The sequence below is a fragment of the Streptopelia decaocto genome, assembly GCF_964273445.1.
Source record: "Streptopelia decaocto genome assembly, chromosome: 6".
Taxonomy (NCBI): Eukaryota; Metazoa; Chordata; class Aves; order Columbiformes; family Columbidae; genus Streptopelia; species Streptopelia decaocto.
This window is the reverse complement of record NC_138660.1, coordinates 52,934,961-52,958,422: the sequence shown is the minus strand read 5'-3', so window position 1 is coordinate 52,958,422 and position 23,462 is coordinate 52,934,961. Positions and strand designations below refer to the sequence as shown.

Genomic DNA, 23,462 nt, shown 5'->3' with positions numbered 1-23,462 from the left:
GGTTAGTCTTTGTCCTCCAGGACTCAGTTGTCATTTTACAACCATATGATGTATTAGACATCACTAGACATGAATGTCACTGCTTTTAGCTTCAAGTTTTGTCAGCATGATATTGTGCTGTGATGCAGTCACAGTCAGCATTTGACTTGATTTGTGCATTGCTTCTCAGTTAGATCCAGGAGGGCTTAGGGTCCAATTCTGCAAAAAGAAACCCTGCAAATGAGGAGAGTACCCCAACCACTTACAGACCCAAGCCCTTCGCACCCAGCAGGATGCCTTCTCAGAGCAGGGGGAAGCACCACCCATCCCGGCAAATCGTATGGAAATGGTGGCCATATCCAAACGTTACCTGACATCAGAGGCAATGCTTGATTTCCCTGTGTTACAGTGAATCCAGATGGACAACAGGGAAAGAAACAAGAGACTTGCTGAAAACCCAGCTGCTGCTTCTGAGCTTGGATTTTCCAGGTCAATACATTTCAAAATTTTTTCCACTGATAAAAGAGAAGGGAAAACCTCACTCTTCCACACTCAGTCTTGAATCTAGCTCCAGCCAGACAATTTTAAAAGGACTTTGTTGCCCATTAAAAGAGAAGACCCACTCCCAACCCATACTTCTCCACTGTCCCTTGATTCAAGGCTGCCCCAGAGCAATGAGCAGCTTCATCACCGTCCCTCTAGACAGTGATAGTGAAGGTCTAAATAGCAAAGGTGGGGTTTGGAGCATGGACATCTGCTTTCTAGGACCTGGATCAAGAATTGTAAACTCATTTCACATACACCAGTGAACAGCTGTCAGAGAGCAACAGCTTTCAGCCCTCATCAACCTAAACTAAACACAGGCCAAGAAGTTACTGGCAGGAGACTCCAAATTCATGGATGTCTTCCAAAGCATTTCTGTCCTCAGCAACAGCAGCATAATCTCAGATTAATACATCAAATAATCTGGAAAATTATTCTATCAGCAAATATACGTACGTATACATGTACAAACTCAATGTGTGTACTGTCTGCGTGTGTGTGCAACCTCACACGGCAAAAGAGATCCAATCAGAAAACTCTCACATTTTTCTCCTTTCCTAATACAAGAGCTATGGAGCAACCACTAAATCTGAAAGATGGAGAATGTCAAATAGACCACCAGGAATAGCTGTTGTTACAACACATGATCCGCAAGTGAAATATATGGTCTCAAGATGTCACCCAGGATCAAACTGCATTTCACAGTGGACAGTTATGTGATAATCCCGTGATCTACCATCTAAAACATGGATCTGCTCCCTGGTACAGACAAAAGAAAGGATTCAGTGCACAACCATGCTGAGTGGGTAAGTAGTTCCTTTGTTCTTGTATAATGAAGCTAAATCTCATCATCTTCTATTGTTATAACTATTGTGTTTTGTAACTCTTTTTCGTGGACAGAAATATTCCAAACAACACTAGTTTCTTGAGTTCTAGAAGTTACGATTGAGCTTAGACAAATCTTTGCAGCCCTCAAATCATGACATGAGATCTGTGGATCCTTCATGAATGTTTCTCAGGGCAGTGCAAGACTTGTCCTCCCAATGTCCGACAAAACTGATTCCCTAGATCAAATGTGAGTTTGTAATTGAATCTGGACATATTCATCCACATGACAAACACTAAACCTGCTGCTTGGTGTCTAGGTTTAGTTATAGCCCCACTGGGGAAAGGACAACTCTTTTTATTCACCCGTAAAGAACTCTGCATGCCTGTGCTACCACAGGAATAAAAAAATATTAATTGTACTACCCATCCCTTGAGCTATTCATGTCACTTCCTTCTCCCCCACCACCCTATATTAAGCCTTTTAAAGCTGAAAGTGGCTGTAAATCTTTCTAAATGCCAAAGGACCATTTTGCTAAAGCATTATCCATCTTAACATCATGTCAGATTTCTGAATGAGAATGACTTCTTCAGTAGGAACAAGCCTATAACTTATACTGCTTCTCATTTCCTGAAGCACTGGAGTTGTGCTGCTCCCTAATGTTATTTTATTAAGATGCGATTTGTCATTATATTGCTGAAAACAAGATAAAATGCAGGCTAATTAAATTCCTTATTTAACTTCATGAGCATCTGCTTTCTGTAGTCACATTCTTTTAAACAGAACCTTTGTAGCTGTTTCTCAGGATCTGGCTATCACGATTTTCACTGTGATCAAAATGCGGAAGTACCCCCTCTAAATAAAGGCGCGTGCATTCCCATTGCCTATGACTCCTGTTATTTATAATGAGAGACATACAGCACCGCCCAGGCAGGCGGCAGCAGCTCCCGAGAAGCACGCTGCTGTGACACTTCAAGAGCACTCCCTGTTGTGGAATAATTGCTATCCCAAGGAGCCCAGTGGCAGTCACTGGGACAAGCTGGTGGCAAAATACTGCAGCTGACAGCAAGGGCTTTCTAGATCAGGCTGCTATACAAAACGTAACAAATCACCTTGTGACTCCCTCCTTCTGCAGAAGATGAGACTCCCAACATAAAGGAAAATAATGTCTCTTGAAGGAGGAGGCTTAACAAGCTTAAGCACAGTCTTCAAGTTAAGTGTGTACTTAAGTGTGCTGTTTGCCAAGGCCAGTTCCTGGCTCACTTTCCATGTGCTGCATTCATGGAGGTTTCTAAGATGAGAGCAACCTTCCTGCACTATTGATTGAGTGAAGACTGAGACAGAAGAGAGTCCTGTGCTGAGTCCACATTCCTAATTAAAGCAGTGGTCTTGTGCTGCTCTCATCTAAGTCACAGCAGAGGATGGCAAACAGTTGTATCAGAACCCACTGTAATCTCAGGGCTTTTAGAAAAGTCTCAGGCATGCCACATCCCTGGGTCTGTCTCTTGGAAAACCCCTTGGCATCAGACTTTGCATCCCACGTAAGTCCAGAGCTGCTCTGCCAACTCCTCTTGGTCTGGACTGTGCTTGGAGATCCCCCAAGGGGAGACACTGCTCCTGTGCAAGGGCAAAAGATGATTAATATTACATTGGTGGTGAATTATTTAACATCAGTGACCTCTGATGCTCCTGCTTAAAGGATTTCTCCATATCTCTGGGTCTCTCATGCACCAGGAAGAGAAAGGACAGAAAACTGTGGCTAGGTTTAACAAACAGGATCTCAAAAGTTGGCTTCACATCAATACTAAGGCCATAGGATCAGCTGCTTATTCTGAGTTTGAAAACCAGGCCAGTAATTTAAGCTCCAGAATAGAACTGGGAATGCAACTTTGGTTTGTTTAGCCTCGTTTCCTAAGGAAATAAAGCTTATGCAGTTCAATTCTGTGTGCACACAAGCCTTTCCTTCTACCTTTGCACCATTCTGCCAGTTGAACCATATTTCACCATGATAAAGCTCAGTTGTGCAGAGCAGAGGGACGTGCTCTGCCCTGAACTCAAGCACATCAGAAGATACTAGAGAGTTCGCATTGCTGGTGCCCTCACCTCAGCTGGATCTCAGCTCACATTGTGCTACATGCTGGTGACACAGAAGCTTTGGAAACACTGTTTGCATCTCAATGTAGGATGTGGGCTTTTTTTCTCTTTTAAATCTTTGTTCTGGTTGCCATTGAACTGCCCCCCACACCTGGGCTGTGTTGCATAAAAGATCAAGAGTGGGCTCAGCTTTGCAGCAGCCCTGTGAGTGTGGCAGTGGCCTGGCAGCAACAGAGAGTCCATGTGCTGTGCAGACCATTGCTCTGGACTGGAGCTGTGGAGAGGAATCCAGCCAAGAAGGACAGAAGGCAGAGAAGAGACCCTGCAATCTGTTGGAGGGGTTGTACTATAAACAAGAGCAGGAAGGCTCCAGCGTGCCAGGGAAGAACAAGCTGTGTAGATAAAAGCGGCTGCTTCAAAAGAGTGGAAAGTGACTAATTTTCCTTGCACCAGGTGGTCAAAGAGCAGGGGAAAAAAAGTGGTCTTCAGTGAGCTGGCAGTCAGAGAAGGAGAGCAACCTTCTCATGCTAGAAAAGCTCACAGAAAAGCCTGTGCAGGTCTTCTTTCATCTGAGTTTCATGGCAGCTGGATTCAGTAAACTGCAAGCTTTTTCTTCGGTGCTACAAAGACATTCAGGCAAAGGGCCTCATTCAGAGTCAACTTGTGGTAGTGGCTGGGCTGTCAAATGGGCCAGCAAGTCATGGTCGTCAGTGTGCCTTGATGGCAGAGGGCAAGTAGAGAGGATTAACAGCCATCAAACAAAATAAATCCAGGGAGAATGGGTACAAGGGGGGATGCAGGGTCAGCTAATGTGCCCAGGTCCAGCCCCAAGCACCCCCTGACCCTCTGAGCCTGCAGCTCTGGTTCCCCATTAGGAAACTTCAATCGTGCTGAGGACCCCAAACCAGAGCAGAAGCAGCACAACCCTGAAGCCCTCCACCTACAGAGGACAGGTGCTGTAAAAAGTATTCAAGTCAGACCCCAGCAGCCCACACAAAAGGGTTTATCCAACTAGAAGCAGCTGTGTCAGTCCAGGGGCCTTTCTCTGACTCTCCTACCGCAAGACCTTCCCTGAAGAGCTGACCTACACATGCCCAGCCACTTGACTGGTTTTAGCTCAGAAAGAACTGATAAAGCTCATGAGCATAGGATTAATTTATTTCAGAAGGTGCAACTACAAGTTCTCCACACCCAGTCAAAGACTGGCACATTTGGGCACTCGTAATAGTATCTCTGAGATTGGCATGGGCTACCAAACCTCTCCAAGAAGCTGGGACATCTGAGGGCCATCAGCCTGGGCTGATTTCCAGTTGTCTGCTGATGAATTTGGTACACAGAGCAGCTCTGTGTGTGATTCAGCCCCAGCAGAGTGTGCAGGCTGGCCACACATCCAGGATGAAGGTGGCCAGCTCTGTCCATGTGGAGAACCAAAAAGCTGTGTTGGCAAGGCAGTGGAGTGGGGTGAATATATTCAGCATGACAGCAGCAGGATCTCCAAAGAACAGCTCAAAACCCCTCAGAGGACAATCTATGAGATTCCAAAACAGCTCTGGGGTCTTGGGTCGCTCATATTTCAGCTATTAGCTGCTGCTTATACAACAGGTATGATGCATGGCCATGCAGTCCTGTCCTCATTCGGGAGTCAGCAGTCAGGACCAGCTAGCCCAGCCTATGAGAGGATGTTTAGCGCACGATCCAAATGATGGGAAGATCCCAGTAAGAACAGCACCGAGAAACACATTTCCTTAAGTTTTTTTCAGAAGTGGGTGAACCATTTCCTCCCTGGCAGAGCCGGGGTGTGACAACCCCCCAAGTCCTCCCAGGATTTTCTTTCTGTATCTCTGCTCCCTGATCGAGGATGTGGAGGGGGAGTCCAAGCCACTGCTGGAAGCATGTTCTGACTGAAAGGACACCTGGAGTGCTACCAGCAAACTGCTCACAAACGGCCTCTCATTTTGTAGGTCTCTTCTCTGCATGGCTGGGCTGCTACTTGTGCCCTGCTGAAGTTGTGCCATATGGAGCAAATGCTTCAACGTCTGCCTGTGTGTCTGCCTGACTGGGCAACCCAAGAGCTCTCTGCAAATGATGCTCTGCTCCCATTGTTTTCATGGGCTGGGGATGGTCCACAATAGAGGCTTTTCTCTGTGTTTTTCAAGGCTTCTTTTGGTGTTGTTTGTGTGTGTTTGTTTGTTTTTTCCCAGATCTCCCAAAGCATAAGGAGCTATCACCAGAAACCTGGAACTGGATAGGTGCTGGGGCAAGAAGGTGGCTGGAAACAGTTAATATAATGGAGTTATACTCTGCATGTTCTCTCTCTCTTGTCCATATGTGACACTGGGATCTGATTTGGCTTTGGGCAGCTAGAAGTGTGACAAGAAGGAGAAAAAAAAAAGGTCTCTCATCTATTCCTTTCTCTCTCTCTGCTGCATAGCCAGCTGGAGTCTGCTGCCTTGCAGGGGAAGAAAGGGCAACGGCAGAGGATCTGAACAGAGACCACGGGAATGAGATCCTCTCCTGGCAAACCCACTCATCCGGTAAAAGGTTCAACTTTGACTGTTTTTCCATCTTCCTAAGAGAAGATGGGATAAAACTCTGGCCTCAGACCTCTCCTCAGCCCTGTGGTTTTCTTTAAAAGCGGCCTGTTTGTGAGTGCGTGCGTGCACATGGCACGCTCACATCTGTGTGTGTGCAATTCCCAGGTGAGTAACTGCACTCCCGGGGCTACACTGTGTGTCAAGTCACACCTCGTTCTTGCTGCCTGCCTTGTTTTCCTTGGGCTGACGAGCTCCTGACTAATGGTAGTCACTGCTGCTTAATCAGGAAGCAATTTAAGGATAACCTTTTCTAATTAACCAGCAGAAGGAAGAATGAATAAACTGTGAAACAGCCAGCTGGCTTTGGTGTCCCCAGCCAAAGGGTCTGTCAGGTGAGAGAAAATGGCATCTGGGGACAGGGATGGTGGCTCCAGACCTGCCACTGGGCAGGGCAGTGAAAGTCAGAGGTGGGAAGGGGTTATGGTGCTCCCCAGGGTCTTCTCTCTGCTTTGTCCCCAGGTATTGTTCTGGTCATCTACACGAGGATCATGACTGTCCAGGAAGGGCAGCTTGATGTGTATAATCAAGGCACTTGTATAATTAAAATCCTGGCAGACCCTTTTATTCAGAACTTTGATGCAAATATGAATAATCATCTTGTTATGGTGTTCACAGAATAACAGCCCAGGTTGGAAGGGACATTGAAATATCATCTTGTCCAACCTTTTGCGGGAAAGGGAGCCTAGATGAGGTGATCTAGTGCCCTGTCCAACCACATCCTGAAAACTGCCAGTGACAGGGACCCTACCACATCCCTGGGGAGGTTGTTCCTGTGATTGATTTTTCTCAATGTAAAAAAATTCCTTCCTATATCAAGCTGAAACCTCTTCCAGTGCAATGTGTTGAACAGCACGGGGCCCAGCATCGATCCCTGAGGGACCTCGCTTGTGACAGGCTGCCATTAACTGCTCTCCCCATGTGGACAGGAAAAGTTATTCTATTGTAGAAGGTGACCAGGTTAGTCTGGCATGATCTGCCTTTGGTAAATCCATGCTGGCTTTTCGCAACCACCTGCTTCATTTGGTTTGTGACAGTTTCTAGGACTTGCTCCACTACTTTCCCAGAGACTGAAGTAAGACTGAGTGGCCTGTAGTTTCCTGGCTCCTCTTTTGGGCCCTTCCTGTCAATAGCTCTGACATTTGCCCCTGTCCAGTCACCAGGGACATCCCCCCATCTTCACCACATTTCACGGACTACAGACACCAGCATTGCGCCACTGTCAGCTACTGCTGTTATCTCCCTGGGGGAGGTTCCCTCCTTGCTGCTCACAGCAGTGCTCTCACTCTTCCTCATGCCATACTACCATTCTTTATTCCTCACTTAAAAGCCACACACCTTGGCGTGACAGGTGTAGGAAACTATCATCTTGCCAATGTAATAGGATCAGGCAGGATCTCTCAGCCAAGCATATTTTATTAACGATTTTGCAAACTTGGGTGTTCTACCCAAGGGTAGGCACACGGAACAGGGCAAAAAGACATTACTCATATTCCTCCTGAATCCCGGCCACACATTCCATCCTGTTCCCCAGGGGCTGGTACCACCAGGTTTACAGCCTACCTGACACTTCCTAGATGCCCTGCCTCAGTTTACCTGTCTCACTAATCTAATTCTAACAGCCCCCCTCCCTATATTTAACGATTTCCATTTGAAGTATGGTTTATTGGCTTCTCTGACTGACCTTCCCCCGAGTTTAACTTTTAACCACAGGAATCACTTTGGATTCCGAGATTAGTACAAGGAGACTTTGTTTTACAATCAGGATCTGATAGCCAGACATCCCTCAGTCCCCACCTGCTGCGGTCAGGCCTCAGATCCCCAACTGCGAAAACAATGTTCCTGCTTCAACAGCTCCTTGCACAGGCCCTAAACACACCAGAGGCAGCCATGCGAGGAGCCCTGCCCCAGCCGTGCAGCGCTGGGAGCTGCCTGGGGCAAAGCCTCAGACCAAGCCGGCAGCAGAGCCCCGTACCGCGCATGTGGGGCCGAGCCAAACCCCTCCGAAGGTGACGAGGGGGGGGCTCCTACGGCGACACCACGCAGCTCCCAGCGCCCCTAAGATGGCGCCGCGGGAGGAAGACTACATTTCCCAGCGTGCCGAGCGCCGCGCGCGCCCGTTTTTAGCGCCGGGCATGCTGCGCGTGCCGGCCGTTTAAGTGCCGCCGGGCGGCAGCGCGAGGGCTGCTGGGAGTTGTAGTTTGCGCGGCTGAGCGCGCTGTGGTGGTGTCGTCCCTCGCCCCTGCCGCCGGTGGGTGTGCGGGCCTGTGGGGAGGGGATGGCGGTGGGGCCGGGGCTCAGCCCGGGGTGGGATGTAGGGGAGCCCGCGGGGAGGGACTGCGGCCTGCGGCGGGATCTCTGAGCCCCAGTGGGGTGGCGGGTGGCCCTTGAGGACGGCGGGACCCCAGTTGCAGGGGTAGGGCCGAGCCCCCGGTGGAGCTGGGGACAGGAGAGCCTGGTGCCTGGCAGAGGAGTGCGGCAGGGAGCCGGCCTCACTTCGTACAGGGCGGTGAGGAAAGTCGGTCGCTTGAGGGCTGAAGGAGGCGAGAGCCCCGCGGGTGAGGCAGGAAGTAGCTGAAGGGAGAAATGGAAATGCGGTAGGAGCCAGGGCCTTGCTTTTATCAGAAGGTCCTTAGTCTGCGAGTGGACGTTTCTCAAGGCAGAAGCTGACTCTGCCCTTTGGGACTGAGTGTGTATCTGCTACATGCTGAGATGCCCAAGAACTGGAAGGTGCTCAGGAGAGGTGGGTTGTTGTCCCATCTTTGCTGTTAGGTTTTGAGAACTATGAAACGCTTCCACATGAGACTGTGCAGAGATGTGTTGTTTTGCCTGTGTTTGCTTTTGCAGGGCTGGCTCTGCAGTGCAGGGTGTCCATGTGCTTGGCTATTTTATTAGTTCTGCTAGGATTTGTAGAGAAGAGTGCACAGAACTGTAGTGGAATAGTGGTTTTCTCCTTTTTTCCTTATGTTTTATCAATATAGGACTGGCATACAAATCCCCAGAAGTGGTTGTCAGTATCTCCTTGCTGATAATGGCTCAGCATTGGTCTGACTGCTTTGCTGTATCTGTACTACTGGTTTTTTTTTGTAGGATCAGTTGCAGTAATACACAGTCACTAATAATACGGAGTTATTGATACAATAAGCATTTTTGAGGTGAACAGATTTGAAACTTCCTGTCTCTTTGTTTCCCTCCTTTTTTTTTTCTTTTGTAGGCTGGCCTCTATTCATGTAAAGAAGGAGGTGCCTCTGTTATTAATTCCCAATGCAGTTTTGATTCAGATGTATTGTTTGAATTATTGAAGATGTCATCAGGCCTTACAGAGGAACAAAAGAGAAGAATTGAAGAGAACCGCCAGAAGGCTTTGGCTAGGAGAGCAGAGAGGCTTGCAGCCCAAAGAGGTGGGCAGGTGGGGAGCGTTGGACTTCAAGTGAAAAAACAGAGTCCAAGCAATTGGGGAAACTTGAAGCAAGAAAACAATCATGTCAGGTTTAATACCCAGCACCAGCAGAATCCAAACAGTCCTGGGGTGCAGAAGAGCTATCTTCAGAAAGATTATAACCATTACACTGCAAACCAACAGATGGCTGGCTCATGTGGAGAGCAACAAAAGAATTGTTCAGAGGACTCAGAACAAGCGAGTGGCATTAAGCAATTCCCTACAATGATCCCAAATTCTCCGAGTTATTCCCATAAACGTTACTTGGATGCTCGTGGTCAGCAACATGGACAGCAAGCTTTAATTAATCTTGATACATTCCAACAGCCTGAATGCTACCCAGCTTTCAAAAACCCTACGGAACCATCTCATACTAGAGTAATTGATAACAGGCACCCTGATGGTAGTAAAGATTTACAAAGTCAGAACAAATCTGTTTCACCACCAAGTAGCACCACCCAAAGTGATTCAGAAATGCTGATAAACAGACCAACAGAAAGAGAAGGGGGAGGTTGTGCCTCTCAGGCCAGCAGTAAGATGCAGAAGTTGACCAGCTCTGCCGGTGTGGGGCCCGCCTTTGAAGCTGCCTCTTGCAAAAAAACAAATAATGTTACAAAAGGAAAGTGTGTAAAATATGGGGAAGACCGATTCCAGGTTGAAGTAGGGTATAATGCTGAACTCATTGCTTTGTTTAAGAAGATACCGAGCAAAAGCTATGGTAAGAATTGATTGCTTGCTGTTACCTCTGTTTTAACTTGAAGTTTCAGTGTCTGCTGGAACTGCAGTTGCTATATGCTCTTAGCAGTGCAGCTATTGCTGGGGTGGAATATGTGGTATTAATCGGGGTTTGGAAAAGTAAAGACAGCTGAAATTGGAAAGAAATTCTGAGCATAAATAGCTTGAGCTTGGATTTAGCCAAGGAATCAGAAGCTCTGTGTTATGAACAGTGTTTTGAGAAGTCTAGTGATGACAGCTGGTCAGAGTCTTCTGGGAGTGAAGGAAGAGACACGGTATTCATAAATTGGTATGGGAAGATGGGTCACTTCAGCTGTACTTCGGAGTTGATGAGCTAATCCTGTTAACTGGGTTACTGAGAACAGTGGAGTCTCCACCTTTTGACTTCCTTCTGGTCTTTTCTCCCTGCCTTCGTTTATGATATTCTACTTCTGTTTCCCCACCATGTGTTGCTGTTCCCTGTGAATGACTGCTGCATTCTTGTCTTAGTGTTGATGCGTCCTATGGCTTTTTTTGGTGTCATGTGGCTGTAAACTTGAGTATACTGTTTTTCAGATGTGTGCCAAAAAGTTTGCAAGAGTAGATTGAATTCTCTCTTACCTTGCATGAACATTTCACAACAGCACTTTTTTCTACCCCAAATGATTCATATTCTGCTCTATTTTAGATCCTACTATGAAAAAATGGAATTTCAGCTTGGAAGATTACAGCAATTTCAGTAAGTAAATGAATTGTTGAATGATAAACAATCCAAATCATCACCCCCTTCCTCTCCCTTTCATAATTATTATTTGCTTTGTTATTGTCTGGAGTAATAAAAGCAGAGCTACTCAAACAGAGCACTCATCTTTTAGGCATCTAGCTCATAAGATTTTTCTGACACTTTGTAGTTGATTAGAGATAACTTTAGTTTTTCACATAATCTAAATGCCCAGCATAAGTTTACTTTAACTTTTTCTGCCATTGCTGAATTTTTCAGCAACCAACAAGACTGATCATAGGAAAAAAAGTATCTGCTGTGCAGGTACTTCATATGAGTCTGTATTGAGAACTGAATGTGTTCCACCGTCTAATGCTTAGTTTCTAGGTCCATTCATGTATTCTCTTTTTAAACAGCTTTTTATTTTTTTAACATATTTTCCTGTTAATTTGGGGTGTCAGGAAAGGAAAAAGGGCAATTCTCTAGGGCTCTGAGTGAGACTGAAAATGGATTTGCCTTTTTTTGGCATAACAAGGATGGCTTTATCTTTTTTTCTCTCCTGTCATTTTGTTCTGGAAAGATTGAGAGGTGATAGAGGCAAACACTTCAGGTAAGCTTTTCAAAAGCACATTGTATTGAAGCAAGTGATAAATCACTATTGATTTCAGTGGGAACAGAATTAGGCCTATGTTGAGCACTTTGAAAAACCCACAGTTGAGTGCTGGTATTTTAGCTTCCCATGTGGGTTGCCACACATTTATAATTTAAATGCTGCTGGTTTGCTTGAAGTCTATCAAGTACAGATGAGAGCAGAGTCTCTGTACCAAGGAGCTTGCAAATGAAGAGGATGGTTTTTAGAAATCAGGCTTTTTTTCCTTAAAGCTATCAAATATATGAGTTCTGTGTGGAAAGTTCTGGTTTATAAGGGAAGAGAATATGTGATCAACATTGGACTAGAATAGTAGGGGAAAAATACCCTGAGAAGAGGGAACTGGCTTAAAAGGGCCTTGGTTTGAAGTCTTGTGTTAAAACAATTATTTTAAAACCTTCCACTGTTAATTTTGTTCTTCTGAATGATGTTGTCCTGTATTACTTTTCTTTCTTTGTACTGTAAAGGTACAGTCAAGCTTAGAAACAGATATAGAAATAAAATAGTAAAGTATGGTGTTTTTTTCAGTTTCTTTCAGTTATTAGTTGTAGAGATGAACTCTAACTACACCATGCTGAAACAGTAGCATCTAAATTCTTTTGACTGGTGCATTGGGGAGAGAAAATCTAAATTGGTGATTTCCTATTCCTCTACTTTAAACATTGCTCTCACTTTGTGCTCTGAGACTTCTTTGGAGTGAAAATCTCAAATGCTTGGGTTTATTCTGGAAGTCACTTATTTTAAAAAAATAAAGGTTGAAGAAATCCAGATGGCTTAGTAACTGGTTAGGAAGAATGTGTCTGAATTTGCTTCTTTTTCATTTGTTTTCCTTTTCAAATCTGAAACCACCGAACTTACATTTGTTTAAGTTGTTGCATAGCAGTAAGCTGGACTATTTAAAAAGAAACAGGGTGGATCATAATGTGCAGCTTAAACCTCAGAGGATTAGTTCACCTAGGCTTAGTCTGAACAGCTGCTGGATAGGGGAGGTTGCCTCTCTTTACAAATACAAGGAAGCAGAATGTGCTTAGTGCTCTTGAGTCTAATGGACTCCGGAGATGGTAGTGAATCCTTGTATTACTGCAGTACATGAGAGCTGGAGTTTTGGGGAAGAAATTCATTATTTTGATGCTGTGAATATACAATTTAAAAATGGTTCTTGTTCCTTAACCATCACAGTTCATCTATAATAATAAAGACAACATATGGGTAGAGATTGGCAGAGATACTCAGGGAAAAGTGGGGTGTTTATTAGTGTGGATAGCTGTGGTCTCAGACTAGCAGCTATAAAATGCTGTATCCCTTTTCTTCCCATGCCCTGGCATCATGAGGGAGGCGGTTGCTGGTGATCAGTAAGATGGGAGTGCAGATGGCTGGGGAAAAGTACAAATCTTACCTATAAGACACAATAGAATAAAGGATGATGGCCTTAAGTTGCAACAGAGGAGATTTAGGGGGTTGGACTAGATTCCTTCCTGATATCCTTCCTGTAGTATTGTGAATATACAGCATTTGTGCTAGATGAGATTGCATATCAGACATTGGTGTCAGACAGGAGGCAGATATTTTTAGAGTTTCTCCTTTGCTCTTTGCAGACATACCTTCCTGTCTTTTCAGGCACATACCATTGATCACCACACCCTTGTCACTGTAACTTTGTAAGTGAAAATGCTGTATGACTATGTGTGATTTACTGCTGAATGTGGTTCTGCAGATTGCCTAGTGAGCCATGTTTTGGGATTGCTGACAGACAGGGATCTTAATGCAGTGAGCATGCTGGACAGGACCTTGTTCACCTATTGTCACATGTTCTCTCTGCCCCTGCTGTGTTCTCTGTGGAAAATCCCATCAACCTGCTCCTCCAGACCATCACTCTCTTCTCTTTGTCCCTGGTAGTAAAAGCAAGGAATTGTCATTCCTTTTAAACTTGAAGGTGCATGGTTTGTTTGTCATCCTCTTGTCCCTTTTCTTCCCAAAGCATCCTGTGCATTTTTAGTTTATCCATGTTCTTTGTTATTAATTCTTTTCTCTGTATCGCATGTTTTTCCTCCCTAGTGAAAGCAGCAAATCAACTCTCGTCAGTAATTCTGGCACCACTGGAAGGAGAAAATGCAATTGGCTTGGCATCAGGCTCTCATTCTGTTGGCAATAGAGTTGATGTGAAATCCCTCTTGAAGATGTGTAAGAACTGGAAGAAACCCTCAGCCCTTGTCAAAGGGAAATGCGTCCTGATCTCTCGCTTGCGGTTTGAGGTTGATATTGGGTATTCTGCAGAAGTGATTGGAGTGTTCAAACAGATGAATTCCAGAAATTATGGTAAGTCTCTGGTTATTTCTGCTTTATTCTAATGACATTGTTGGAGCCACTCTTGGAGTGCTTGTGAATGCTTCAGAGGAGAGAAATTGTGAGAACCTATCCCCCGAAATAACATGAGAGAGTTTACTTTGAAGATTTTGAGAGCTCCTGTAGTTCTGTTATATTGCTGTATCTGTGTCCTGCTCTTTGTGCCAGAACATGTCCTCTTCTGGGCCACTTAGCTAAGGTGATATTTCAAGACTTGGCATCATTACATTGACTGTTGAGGCAGGATACACTGGTAATTTGCCAGCAGTATGGAGGCCATGCCTAAATTCTTGTTTTTATTATCAAATGCAATTGGACATTCTCATATTTCTACTGCTTTACTGTCATGTATAAGGGCGGCAACTGCCTGAGCAGGTTGAGTTTACCAGCAGCTTTACTGGTATTTTTGAGGCAGGTGGAACTGTAGAGCACTTATGTTTGCATTCAGATTTCAATGGTAAATAACCAGGTTTTCCCCACTTGTAATGTGGCAAATGAAGTACAGCATGATGAGGTGACCTGTGCGGTGTCACAGCATGTCAGTGACAGCATGGGGAGCAAATCCTGGAGCTCTTGTTCTTTTGGCAGGGTCCTGCTTGGCTCATTGTGTCTTCAGCTGACTCTAACCTTCCCTGGAAGTTGTAGGCAGGTGCTACTCAGGATAAACCTGCCGGACAAGTCTGGCGTTCATGTTACGTTTTGGGTATCGGTGAATTGGGGAATTTCTTCTGTACCATCCTGAGCACGTGGTCTGTAGGGTACAGAGGTACAACTCGAAGTGTTTGTGTTACTGACCGAAGTCAGAGTTTGTTGGTTAACAAACAGGAACCTTCTTGTGCGTTCCTCATCCCGTCTTGCAGTGAAGAGGAAATGGCTGCCGAAATCCTTGGGCAGGTGGATTCTTTGTGATAGTTCATTAGCAGGGGCTGACCTTGGCTTGTGCCATTGATGCCACCACTTCTATATGTGTGCTCATACTTTTAAGTCTTCTTCAAACTGTTTGCTTAATGTGAAAGCAAGCAGAGGAGAATTGATTGCTGGACAAGGTAAGAATTCTTTTAAAGCAATTCTGAAATGCAGAGTATATGAATGGATAGCCATGTTTTTACAGAGGATTCAGTCTTTTAAAAAATAGACTTACTACAGTGTTTGTTGTAACTATTGCAGATATGAACACCAGAAAGTGGAATTTCCTGCTGGAGGACTATCCCAAACTGAGTGAGTAGCTGCATTTTCCTGGCTATGGCTATTTTCTGGGGAGACAAATGAATTCTAACTTCACTTCTGGGAGGCAGATGAATTCTAACTTCACTTTTTGGGCTAAGGAGACTTTTGCTCTAGGGAGATAAGTTGCTAATGAACTGTGAAGCAGATGTCTTCCTGTTTTGTCATTTACGCTGTTTGCCCAGACTCAAAACTTTATAAATGTGTGTTGTTAATGGAAATCCTGTAGTGGCCCATTGGGAGGCTGGCTCTTTTATCAGATTCTGCACTGAATTTATGTGCCATTTCTTAGAGCATATGTAGATATTTACTATCACAAAGTTATTTTTATTGCTTATAAAAGCAGCTCTACTTGAACTAAAGAGTTGCAGGAGAATGGATTCCTCTGTTCTCACTTGCCAAATTTGAAGAGGTCAACAGGATGGCTGCCAGGCCTTCTTGTCCTTACAGAAATTCCATCTTACTGACTCTTTCAGCTGTCCTTACCGTGTGCTCTCCTCAGTGCCAGCCCGCCTTGCTCCCTTTTGTGTGTATCAATTCATAAACCGACACAGCCACCCCTTGCTTAGAAAACAAACACGTATCAGGCTGCTTTAGTTCCAATTCTTCATTTTGGTTTACTACAAGATTAAAGTAGTGTGCAGTGTTGTGCTCTTTCACACCCAGCAAATTTTGTTTTTCGGGTTAGAGCACTAGATTTTCAAGTCAGCTGATAATTTCTGTAACAACCAGTTCATCCACAGTTGCAGTCTGGATGATTGTCTTGCTGATTTTCTTCAGCCTCACATGTTACTGCTGAGTCTTTAACTGGTGCATGAGGCAGGTTGGAATTCAGGTTGCTTCCATAGCTGAGTTGATTTTGAGGCAAAGAAGAAGAGCTGCTTGTTTCTTTTGCAGAAGTGTGCAGATCTGCTTGAAGCAGAATTTCATACTCTACTAAAATGTTTTGGTGTTGGTTGATAGATGTTTAAAAGAAAGCTTAGCAAAAAAGTCTTTTTGAGAGAGCATCATACCTTCCCTTGCAAGAGGAATCTAAGCATGTGGTGTCGCTAGCATGTTCATTTCTTGGTAGAAGTTGACTGGTAGACTCCTGCCTTTATGCCTCTGTATAATGCAGGTGAAACTGTGACTCACTGAAATGAAGTGTAGGGCTGGGTTTTTTTTCGTCTTTTTTGTTTGTTTTTTTTTTGTTGTTGTGGTTTTTTTGTTTTGTTTTTTTGTGTGTGTGTGTGTTTGTTTTTGTGTGTTTGTTTTTGTTTTGTTTTGTTTTTATGGATGCCACTTAGAAGAATCTAATCTCAGCAACTTGCTCTTAGCATATCTGCTTCTTAGTTTTTTATATTAGTAGAGTTTATAGAATACTTTGAGATCAATAGCATTGCACAAGTCGTAAGTGTTAGAATTATTATTTATTATCCCAGTTGGCCTGTTGTGTTTGCCTTGGTAGTTGTGTGAGGGTATGCAGCTGTAGAATTTGATCGGGATAAGCTTCAGAAAGATAATAAATGAGGTGCTTTACACTTGTGTTTAGGAAGTGTGGCTGAGTGTTTCAGAGCTGAAATGCTGTTGCTCAGAGTAGTTTTTCTCCAGCATGGGCTCTTGCTTCCCTGGGATACTGAAGCATGTTTAATAATTGAGTATCTGCATGCTTCTGTGATGCACGTTTTAATAACACTAGTAATGGTTGTAGGGCCTTGTGGGGCCTTGTAGGAATATCAGTTCATGAAAATGAGTGTTTTGCGGGGAAGACTATTATGAAACTCCAGGATTGGGGTGTTGACAGGCCCTGATTTCTATGAGAGCTGATGATCTCAGTTTTCTAAAAGAGTCTTTTGTACATGCAAAGGGCCTGATCCTGTAGCATGTGTGAGGTAGAGCAAACACATCATCTCCCAGTTTGTCACTCTCTTGGCCACGCTTGCTGGCAGTTGTGTACATCACGTGAAGTATTCAGAATCCCATGGATCAAAGGAAAGCAAAAAACAAATATATCTCTGTAAATGTTCTTGCAGGATGTAATTTGGGAGGGCATTTGAGGCTCCTAGCATGTGCCTTTTTGAGGAATAGCATTCACTTTGTTCCTGTTCATTCACCTACATCAACATGAGAAAAAAAAGAAAAAAGGAAAATAATTTCAAAAGCCTGGTTGCCATTTCCAGCAGAGATATCTGTTAGCTGAGAACTGTTTGTAGAGGTTAATATCTCTTTGCCTAGTTGCTCAGTTATATAAAGGTCACTTCAGTAAAAAATGTCTGTTGGATGAATCATGCTGGTGGCAGATATATCTTAATCACTCTCTCAGCTCATGTACAGAACAATAGCAACAGAATTATCAGTGAGCAAATTGTAGCAATTATGCTAACACATAGCTCAGTCTATGAGTGTAATAACAAGCTTGTGCTGTACTTTGGGTGGAGAGAGTTCCTGCTGTTGAAGAAGTAGAAATTGAACTGGAGAGTTTTAAAAGTTTGGTCATTGCCCAACCACAAATGGAAGTATTTTAATATGTATAGTTCTTGGAATTGTTTCCCCCCTTCATACGGCATGGATCCATCCTGCTTTCTTCTTGGAGATAACTGAATTCTGGAGGAGCATTTACTGCTGGTATAGTGAGCTTTTATTTCAGTTTGCATAGCTCTGGTTATTTCTGCAAACAGAGTTGGTTTATGTCTTCCTGACTTCATGTACAAATCAACCACTAAATAAAAAAAAAAAAAGCTTCCTGGAATAAAGGATCTGTGTGCGTGCATTGTGTTCCTAGTGTAAAGGTGCCTTTTGTTTCTCAATCGGTGGTCAAAGACTGACTACTAAACATGTTTTCCTGGTCCCAGCTCACTGCATGTTTTATACTGGTATTTGTTTTCATAGAAACTTACTGTTGGACTAAGGAGAAATCTTTTGGGGATGGGATAGAGGGATTACTGGAGGGGACTGAAATAAGGTTGTGTAGGAGGATAATTGCCCTGACGCTTTCCTTGTTGTGACACATGGGTTAAAAGGGTGAAGGCCCTGAGGTCTTTGCATCACAGAGGTTGGGGATCCCTTTAGTTCAGCCAGGAAGGTTTTGTGCTGCAGGTAAAGTTGAGAAGCTTCATGAAGGAAAGCTAGTGTACGAAGCTAATCCTAAAAAGAAGACATAAAGTTTATAAGACTAAAAACAGTCGTCCACTTTGTACCCATCAGATCTATGCTCAAGATGAGGGTGCCACCCACATGCAACTTTATACTGATCACTTTGAGATGATAAAAATGATTGCAGGGAAAAGTAGTCCACCCATCAAACCTCTACCTGGCATGAATCCTTTCCAGAAGAATCCCAAGCATGCATCAGTGCTTGCAGAAAGTGGAATCAACTATGATAAGCCACTTCCTCAAATTCAAGTTGCATCCCTCCCAGCAGAACGTATTGCAAAAACAGTAGTGCTGAGGGACTCAAGTGTCTGCTTGTGGGCTGGTTCTAGGCCACAAGCTACTTCGGTCCAGGAGAACAGCAGTGGACACCAGCTGAGCAGGGAGATTCTGTTGGTACCATGTCTCTGAAGGATGGCAGTCAGAGTGCTGCTGATGGTGGTACAAGAACAGTTTCTCTGAGTCTGGAGGTGCATCCTGTTTTGTTATCCGAACATGGTCAATGAGAGGTGATAAAGTGGAGGTAGGGCCAAACCTGTGTGAATTTGGGGAATAGGAGGAGAAGAAAGTTTCAAAGCTGAAGATGTATGATCGTATGTAGGTAACTGTGTCTCAAGTCATTCCTGGTGGTGGAGACCTCAGAGGTGTTTAATGCAGAATCCCAAGGTCAAGCTAAAGATGCCCCTGCCTTTTAGGCTTTAGGAGCTCTTTTGTCCAAATCCATACTTTTATTTCTGAGTAAAGTGTGCCCTAAGCTGCCCTCAGTGTGAATAATCCAGCTCCAGCTGTATTAGTAGCAATCAACTCTGAATGATGGCATCAGACTTTCATTTTTTTTTTTATAAATGAGTCTAGATATGAGGGGAGGAGATGTGATTCATCATGTGGTTCTGAAATAGACTTCAGGGAAGAGGCCAGGCCAGCACCTGTGCATGATGCAGTGCTTTCTTGAGTTGTTGCAGGATAGGAAATAATATTGTTGATGAAGTTGAGGGTTGCGCCCTGATATCCCTAACATGAGTTGTATGTTGCCCTTTCTCATAATAAACTACTCTGTTCTTTGCAGTGGAAGTGTTACAGAGCCTTGTGTCAGTAGAAGTGGAGCCACTGCCTGAGGCGGTAATACAAACCTTTGCAGCTCAAATACAGAGATCTACATCACAGACAGACATTCCTGACGCTGACCTTTCAGTTGTGGACTCGGAAATTGTGACAAGCCTCATGCCCTTTCAGCGGGAAGGTGTGAAGTATGTCCTTTTTGCATGCTGTTCCAGTCCTTGCCTAGAATTGTGTGCTTTATATTGGTGCCCAGGCTGCATTCTCTTCCATGGAGGACTCCACATTTCTCCAGAGTCTCAAGCTGTTGCACTCTGGCACTCTGGGTTCTTGGTTGTTTGGTATTATGTGGTTTGTTTTGTTGGGGGCTTTTTTGTGGATTTTTTTTTTTTTTTTGAGTGACACATCTTTTCTGTTCCTAGCTAGAATTCTTCATCGTGAGTCAGGAGGAAAGTAGCATTTTGCTAGTCTCATAAAATTGTTCAAATGATACATCTCTGATCTCCGTCTTGTGATTCAGTATGTGCCTAGTTTTCATGTGATTTTTTTTTTAATTTTGTAAGGGTGTGTTTTTTTGGTTTTGTTTTTTTTTTTTTTTAAGTGCATCTCTTTTGTTGTTATTCTTTAAACATTAACCACACATGGGAAAGTGGCAGGAGATGGGGCTCAGGCCCCGAAAGAATTAAAATGACTAATTGTATGTAGAGATAAACTTTTAAATGTCCCTGTCCCCATCATACATGGTCATTAGTTGTTGACTTTAAGATGCAACCCAGAAAACTCTGTACTTACTGCTGGTAAAGTGACATTTCTATTAGTATTTTCTTAGCTCAGCCAGGGTGAACTCTGGGACAGAATGGGAGTAATATCATGGAAAAAATGTGCTTTAAATAATTGTAAGGTATTGAGTCTACTCCTCATATGAAATCAAGATCTCTAAGGACTGGTCTGAACTGCTCTCTTCAGGAGCTTCCAAGCTTTGAGGCATTTGTGAGAGCTGTTCAGTTGTGTTAAGACTGAGGAGATCCAGGTTTACTGAAGAACTCAAATCACTTTCAAGTGATCCATGTTATAGGATTGGTGATGAGTTGTGCTCATCTTGGCTGCCAGGACAGACAGTAAACCATTTCTTGACTATTACTTATTTTCCCTCTCTATTTTCACCAGTTTTGCAATTTTAAGAAATGGACGTTTGCTTCTCGCGGATGACATGGGCTTGGGCAAGACCATCCAGGCGATCTGCATTGCTGCGTATTACCGGAAGGAATGGCCCTTGCTGGTGGTGACTCCTTCTTCTGTGAGATTTACATGGGCAGAGGTACTGTCAGCTTGGGCTTGTGCAGGCGGCTGGTAGAGCACGTGTGATGGTTATCTGTGTTGCACTGTACAAGTTAAATGTTATTGTCAAAGACAATAGTTGAATTCAAGCAATTGTTTGTTGTCTTCAAGCATTTTGTAGCAGTATTTGCCAGTCCATTGGCTAGAATAGAAGCCCAGATGCTGGGCTTCTCTGCTCTGTACAAGAGGCCCCATTATCATCATTAAGTGTTTGTCATAATACATCTTTTGACCTGTCCACTGTATGTTGCTGACTCATTTGAGTCCTTTATTAATGTGGATCATCAGCCCAAGAAAGCTTCTTTGGTTGGGAAATGTATCTTGAAATAAATCACTATCATGGCTTGTATGCTGAGGCTGTTTGTTTGCCATAGGCTAGTGAAATGTTCACTGTGGGGAAAGAAGGGTGAGCCAGAGGTTTTGGGTCAATAATTTCATGTCTGAGCAGGAGAGGGTGGGAGTTTAGCTTTCCTTGGAATGTTGTGTTGATGAGAAGTGTATTGGTTGGGATTTGCTGTTTTTGTGCTGTAGCCATGTTACTAGAGCATCTTGGTGTGTATTTTCACCTCCAGCAGTACAACAAAATATTGGGTGACAAGAGAAGAAAATAGTTTACTTAACAAGGGAGTGATGCTCATCATGTTTGATATTTCAAAGGCCTGTAGGCCTCTGGGTCAACACACAGCCTGAATCCATGGCTTCTGTGGGACAGCTACTGGGAACAACTTGGGGTCTGGTTTCCTGAAGCACTGGGCACCTGCAGCTAAACTGCTTCACAAGATTTAAGCAATATGAGATGTTTTCTTTGAGTGCTTGATTTCCTCTTCCTTCCCCTACTCCTGATTCTGCAGGAGGCTATTGTGGAGATGTTTTGTTAGGACATTTGCTTTAAAATGATCTGTGTTGCTTTGTGGGTACATGAAGGATGCACATCTAAGGAAAATGTGTCACAGAAAGTGGAAAAAGGTGGAGTTTATTATGGTCCATAGTCTACTCAGTTCATTTTTGCTTTACTTGTTTTACTGTAGCAGTAGAAGCTTTTGTGGTGTCTCCAGAGCTGAATTATCAGAAATTGTCTTCCTTTCAGAGTTGCTTGTGTTTTATTTTGGCTTTCTGGGCTCAGGCCTCTGAGTGCTGTTATATTCAAGGTGCCATGGGAAGCTAGGAGGAAGATACGAGGTACTCTTGGGTGAGAATCACTGCAGCTATGTGCATTTGGAGTTCAGCATTGAAACTTAAATAATTAACAGTCAGGACAGTTTCAAAACATTTATTGTGGACAAAGGTCAGGATCAGGTGAGAAATATAGGATCACTTTTACGGTGTGAATTAGTCACAGCTAGGAGCTTCCAGATATTTTCCCATTGCTGCCAACTTTGTCTGCGTTTTGGCTTAGAGTCAGCTGCATGTTCTTTGTTTGGGCTCTAGCCTTGCCTGCTTGTTGGCCCATTTTGGTCATGGTGCTTACCATAAGTGTTGAAGGATAGTTAATTGTTAGTTTGTTACGTAGTGAGAAATGTGAGATGCTCACAGTTAACTCCTCGGGCTGCTGCATGTGGTTGCTGAACAGAGGAGAGGATTTCCACAGAAGACTAAGATTGCATTTCTCATCACCGCTCCTTGAATACTTTTCTGTAGGGATTGGATCGCGATTGCTAAAGCCCTGGCCTGCTCTCTTCAGGGCAACATCAGCAGAACTCAAATGTTGCAGAGCGGTTGATGTCACTGGGGACACAATTACAAGGGTAATGGTGGGTGCTCAATAGTGAACACGTAGGTTTGGAGCTCTGGTGTGTGGAGCATTTCAAGAGGTTGATTTGAATGACTATCACCTCATGTATTTCAGCTGCTGTCACAGAGTAGGTGGTGTGTTGTCAACTTCATATTTTCATACTTGTTTGTTTTGTGTGGGTTTGTGTTTTGTTTTTGTGGGTTTTTTTGTTTGTTGGTTTGGTTTTTGTTTTTTTGAGTGTGTGTGGTTTTGGTTTTTTTTTTGTTTCTGTTTGGTTTTAGGCTTTTTAAGAAAGAGGGGCAGTGAAAGATTTTTTTTGTTGTTGTTGACCTGGATGAGTTGTACTTCATCCTCACATAGAGTAAACATTGCTGTAATGAGAGATGTTTACAGCTTAGAAGTCTTGTGTTTCACAGCCTGAGGTTTCCTGTTGAGTGGGAAAACTAAATTTCCCTGTCAGTAGTGGTCACGGCATTCTTTGGCTCTTGGCATAGCAGGTAATGTTGTCAGGAGGTCATGCACATTTCTGCTACAGATCAGTTTGGTTTTTTTTCAGTAAGAAGCAAGAATAGAGCATGTTTGAGCCTTCCTAAGCTGTGAAAGGTAGATTTGGTCTTGTAGCTTGAGTTCTGTTCTTGATCTTCCCAGTACTAGGGTTGGTGCCTTGGGAAGGCTGCTTACAGCAGTAATGGTATTGTGCTCCCAGCCGGCATCTGATGGTGGGTGGCATGGCTCCATGTTCTAAGCACTCATGAGGATGCTTTGTGCAGTGCTTTGGGATTCCAACGGAGGACATAAGCACCTAAATGCAATTAGTTGCTTTCCTCTTCCTCCAGGCATTTCACAGGTGGCTTCCATCCTTGAGTCCAGATAGCACCAACGTCATAGTGACTGGCAAAGACAACCTAACATCAAGCTTGATCAACATCATCAGCTTTGACCTCCTCAGCAAGATGGACAAGCAACTTAAGAGCACTTTCCAAGTAGTTATTATTGTAAGTGGTACTCTAAAATTTCAAAGTTAATACTGGCCTGGAATGTTTTACCAGCCTTGAGCTGGCAGATGTTCTTTCTGTGTGTATGT

General features: G+C 43.9%; 1 protein-coding gene across 3 annotated transcripts in view; it reads left to right on the top strand.

Annotated features, from left to right (window-relative positions):
* Positions 1–8,193: 8,193 nt before the first annotated feature.
* Positions 8,194–23,462, top strand: part of SMARCAL1 (SNF2 related chromatin remodeling annealing helicase 1) — a 37,949-nt gene continuing 22,680 nt past the window's right edge. Inside the window, exons 1-8 of one of the 3 annotated variants that reach the window (XM_082057324.1) lie at positions 8,194–8,284; positions 9,248–10,190; positions 10,875–10,925; positions 13,612–13,872; positions 15,067–15,117; positions 19,319–19,499; positions 20,476–20,626; positions 23,215–23,373. In XM_082057324.1, coding sequence (XP_081913450.1) covers positions 9,338–10,190; positions 10,875–10,925; positions 13,612–13,872; positions 15,067–15,117; positions 19,319–19,499; positions 20,476–20,626; positions 23,215–23,373 — 1,707 coding nt within the window. In that variant the 5' untranslated portion in view covers positions 8,194–8,284; positions 9,248–9,337. Of the gene's footprint in view, positions 8,285–8,555; positions 8,777–9,247; positions 10,191–10,874; positions 10,926–13,611; positions 13,873–15,066; positions 15,118–19,318; positions 19,500–20,475; positions 20,627–23,214; positions 23,374–23,462 lie in introns of those variants that run through there. The other 2 variants (XM_082057323.1, XM_082057325.1) reach the window with 2 other exon arrangements.